Genomic DNA, 5000 nt, shown 5'->3' with positions numbered 1-5000 from the left:
ATATATAATGAGAAGGCTAGAGCAATTACTTGCAGAGACTGTCATAGATAAGATAAATAAGTTTTTTAAATGCTTGCGCCATAACGTCACATTCCAATAATATGCAGCAGTGAGCACTATCAAAATCTGAAACCAAAAGAAAAAAACTTATATTCTTAGTAACATCCGTAAAAACCGAACAACCAAAAATAAATATCAGACTCTCTGAAAACACCAACAGCCAGAAATTAAATAAAAAAGCGAGTTTTCCGAAGAGTACGACGATCGGCGAGCGAGCTTTGGGCAATCAGGTGTGAGTGAGCGAAGGAAAAAATTCGCGTCAAATTCTCTCCCTCTAATTCTAATTCTAAGCCACAGCGATGAGCGAATTTGTGTGGGGACTCAAGAACGGCGACCTGGACCAAGTGAAGGAGGCTGTGGAGAAGGTAAATCGCGAGGAAGGCTCTCAGAGGAGGAGGAAAACGGGAAGGAGTGAAAAGAGATGTAAAACCAGCCTCTGGGTTCCTGTCGCTTCCCCCTTTTTTTTATCTTTTTCTGCTCGATTGTCACGCTGTTTTTTGTTGTTTTTCCATTTCCGTTTTTCGAGTCGTGGGTTTTGATATTTGGCTCGCGGGGCTTCTCGTCTGGAAGTCGTGCTGAGATGCGTTTCTGTTAGGCTGAAGGTTTCCTCTTGTTAATCAAATCCCTTTGAGTGTGAATTTCGTGTTTTTATTTCATATTTTATTTGTATGCTTTGGTAGTTTCCCTCTATTAACGTCTGCGGTTAGGAAATTGGAAGGAAATTGGTCGTAATGTGAAAGAAAATGCTCCGGAAATCAATTCTGGAAATTCATTCTATATGTTTGTTTTTATGTAAATTTTTGGTCCTTTTGTCCAGAGGTAGATATGTCATATGTCATATGTCATTCTCATTATTATAATTATTATTGCATTTTTTTTTCAATTAGTTCTATTATTGTTATTATGAAGTCTATTGCTATGGCATAAACCTCTCTTGTCGTGATTGTCTGTCAAATGGTATTAATTCTGCCTTTCAGTAACTGTGCCAAGTTTCTTTTCATTTTCATTGATGATAAGTAACAGAGGATATGAGTAATGGAAATTGAACGGTTCAGTCTTATTATCTTAAAATCTAGAGAAGAGGTAGGAAGAACGGTAGTAAAATATTGGATTTGTAAAATAATATATATATTTTTTTTTTTAATGTAATGGGTGATATCTCTTATAATACAATTGTTAGTGTAGCGCCCTCTGGGAACCACTCAAGTATTTCATCCAGATGGCACTATCTGTTCTTTCCAAGGTGTGGTTTCTCCAATATTTACCTTTAGAACCCACACCATAAAAGATATAGAATCATACAGGGTATTTATGATCTAATTTCAGCCTTATAGGTAAATGAGAGAAGGGGTAATATCAAAACACTTAATAAGCTTACAAATTTTAGTTGACATAATGAATCATAAATCATTACACTTTTAGAATGAAATAAACATACATTTACCAAAATGTTCAAGTGCACCAATCTGTCACTCTTTTTCTAGTTGGTTTTCTCAGCTATCTTCTTTCCTTTCTTCATCCATTTCCTGGGCTCCCCAAAGATGTTTTCTTTCTTTCATTCTTGGGCACAGCACCAGGAGCAAATAAATCCAATCTTCAGCAAAACCACATAAAAACAAAACAAAAACATTAAAAACTAAAACCATAAACATAAACTAAACAAATAAACCCATTCCTAGTTTAGGAATGATAAAACAATATAAAGTCATAAATTTAAATAAGTCATTTCTTGAAAGAATCAAATATATCTTGCAAACAAACAAATTACGTATAGCATTTATGTTATTATACATGATCTGAGTAATTGTATGCACATTATAGTAAATTTTGACTAAACATCATTTTAATAGTATACAATTATAAATGTTAAGAACACTTACACTTTGAATGGGTTTTAAATTCTTAAAAATAATGAGAGAGACACATCGGGATGTTGTTCAGTGCCATGTGCCTGCCTCGAGCTGTGAAGAAGACATACTATTTATCTCTAATTTCTAGTTTGATCTCAAATATTTACTTTCTTTTGTTCTATAAATCAAATATATAGTATTTTATGATTTTATTAATTATAGTTGAATATTATTTCTTACCTCGGATATTTCACGATATGTATGGCACTCTTCTCTGATCTCTCTCTCTCTCTCAATGATTATAGCAATAGTATCAGGCTTTAGTACTGTATATATTTCAAAATTTAAAGTCTACTCAGATCACATATAGTACAAACATATAGTTCTTCTTAACTTATACATGCATAATTTTCAGAACTTAACTTATTTTTTTTCAATAACAAAAATAGTACATATTTTTTCTTAATCAAAATATAAATTATACAACCTTAATTTAACCGTACTATTGACATATAACAGTGTACCCTTTAAATAAAGAGAATGTATGGTGGGGTAGCAAAAAAACTTAATACTTTGTAGGGTAGACTATTATATTTTACAATTTCCTAATCTTAATAAAAAAAATAATATAGAAATATATAAACTTTATGTAAAACTAATAAAATAAAGTGACATCTTTCTAGAAAAATAATTAAGTACTTTTTATCTTACATAGCTAGGTATATACTGGGTGGTTTCTAGATGAATTTTTGGGTCATTCTAACTTCACATTCCTTGTGCTCATTACATTAGTTGATTTCTAGCATCATCTCATTTAAAGCAGCTCTCGAAATAACCTTCATATGAATAAAAGTAACCTATTTTAGTGTCTTGAAAATTAATGAATTTCTTGTCTTTACAGCAGGGAGCAGATGTTAACCTGGCAATCGAGGGCCGGCCACCCCTTTGCCTAGCCTCCGACTACGGCCAGCTTGACGTCATCAAATACCTCCTTGACAAGGGAGCCAACGTAGATGTGAGTGATTCTGAGAATGAAAGATTTAGAAGATAACAGGTTTCAAAATGGGACTCTTTTTTTTTTTTTTTATATAATTTCTATTGGCTGTGTTCTTTCCAAGGCCACCTGATACTTGCCTTGATCGATGATGGATAACTAATCTGAAGACCAACAAAATAGTGTCAGTCGTTTGCCAAGGCCTCCGTATTTTGTGCGCCGGCAAAATTCCAACTGACCACTGCCATGTATTTCCTAGTAAGGCAAAGCATAGCCTGGTTCCCAGTTTTACAGCAAGTCATTGGGGAGGTTACAAGCTCACTCTTGCCAGATATTGTGCAGTGGAGGGTTGTTGGTCTTTGCTGGAGCTAAAGATGTGAAGGTAGAAAATTTGTTGAGAGAGTGGCTGACATCCCAGGTTTACTGATGATTCAAATGATTGAAAAATGGGGCTATGAGTGTAAAGGGTTGGGAACAACAGGTCTTCAGTCCTTCGCTTGCTTATACAGTATTTGGTGGAGGTGTATTGGCCTTTGCTGAAACCCACAGAGGCCAGTGATGGATGAACAAATCTTGTAAACATTTACCAGTATTATTAATGTTCATATAAAGATATAAGAATGCTTGTTCTTTTGATAGTGGTAGCAGGTACACAACATATTAAAAGTTGCCCTTGAATTGCTCGTTAAATTTTACCCTTAACTATATTATTTTTCATAAGTCTGAGGGAGTTCCCTGCATTTGGAAACTCTCTTCCTCTCTCTCTCTCTCTTCCTCTCCCCCTCTCCCCCTCTCCATCTCCCTCTCCATCTCCATCTCCATCTCCCTCTCCATCTCCCTCCCCCTCTCCCCCTCTCCCCCTTCCATCTCCCTCTCCTCTCTCCCCTCCCTCTCTCCCTCTCCCTCTCTCTCTCTCTCCTTCTCCCCCTCTCCCTCTTCTCCTCCCTCTCCTCCCTCTCTCATCTCCCTCTCTTCTCTTTCCTCCCCCTCTCTCCCTCTCCCTCTCCTCTCTCTCCTCCCTCCTCCTCTCTTCTCTCTCCCTCTCCCTCCTCTCTCTCTCCCTCTCTCTCTCTCCCTCTCTCCCCTCCCTCTCTCTCTCCCTCCCTCTCTCTCCTCTCCTCCTCTCTCTCTCTCTCCCTTTCTCCTCTCTCCTCTCTCTCCTCTCTCTCTCTCTCTCTCTCATCCCTCCCCTCTCTCTCCTCTCCCTCCCTCTCTCTCCTCTCTCTCCACTCTCTCCCCCCTCTCTCTCTCCTCCTCTCCTCTCTCTCTCCCCTCTCCCTCTCTCTCCTCTCTCCCTCTCCTCCTCTCCTCTCCACTCTCTCTCTCTCCTCTCCCCTCTCCTCTCTCTCCTCTCTCTCCCTCCCTCTCTCTCTCCCTCTCTCTCCCCCCTCCCTCTCTCTCTCCTCTCCTCCTCTCCTCTCCTCTCCTCTCTCCTCTCTCTCATTCTCTCCATCTCTCATCTCTCTCCTCCTCTCTCTCCCTCCTCTCTCCTCTCTCTCCCTCTCCTCTCTCCCTCCTCTCCTCTCTCTCTCTCTCTCTCCTCTCTCTCTCCTCTCTCTCTCTCTCCTCTCTCTCTCCTCTCCTCTCCTCCTCCCCTCTCTCTCTCCTACTCTTTCACCTCCCTCCTCCCTCTCTCTCTCTCTTCCTCTCTCCCCCCTCTCCTCTCTCCTCCTCCTCCCTCTCTCCCCTCTCTCCTCTCTCTCCTCTCCACTCCTCACTCCCTCCTCCCTCCCTCCTCCATATCTCCTCCTCCTCCTCTCTCTCTCCCCTCTCCCTCTCTCTCTCTCTCCCCCTCTCTCTCCTCTCTCCCTCCCTTCCCTCTCCTCCCTCCTCTCCTCTCTCCCTCCTCTCCTCCCTCCCTCTTCCTTCCTCCCTTCCCTCTCCCCCTCTCTTCCTCACTCCCCCTCCTCTCTCCTCTCCCTCCCTCTCCTCCCTCTCCTCTCTCCTCCTCTCTCTCCTCTCTCTCTCCATCCTTTTCCCTCTCTCCCTCTCTCTCTCTCCCTCTCTCCCTCTCCCTCTCCTCCCTCTCTCTCTCTTTCTCCTCCTCCTCTCCCTCTCCTTCCCTCCTCTCTCTCTCTCCTCTACTCTCCCCTCTC

General features: G+C 41.1%; 1 protein-coding gene across 3 annotated transcripts in view; it reads left to right on the top strand.

Moving 5' to 3' along the window:
- The window catches only part of LOC125045430 (myotrophin-like), a 14725-nt gene that overhangs the window by 1454 nt on the left and 8271 nt on the right, over positions 1–5000 (top strand). Inside the window, exons 1-2 of one of the 3 annotated variants that reach the window (XM_047642669.1) lie at positions 265–425; positions 2815–2925. In XM_047642669.1, the coding sequence (XP_047498625.1) occupies positions 360–425; positions 2815–2925 (177 nt within the window). In that variant the 5' untranslated portion in view covers positions 265–359. Of the gene's footprint in view, positions 1–264; positions 426–2811; positions 2926–5000 lie in introns of those variants that run through there. The other 2 variants (XM_047642667.1, XM_047642670.1) reach the window with 2 other exon arrangements.

Source organism: Penaeus chinensis, chromosome 37, assembly GCF_019202785.1.
Source record: "Penaeus chinensis breed Huanghai No. 1 chromosome 37, ASM1920278v2, whole genome shotgun sequence".
Lineage (NCBI taxonomy): Eukaryota > Metazoa > Arthropoda > Malacostraca > Decapoda > Penaeidae > Penaeus > Penaeus chinensis.
This window is presented reverse-complemented; position numbering and strand designations above follow the sequence as displayed.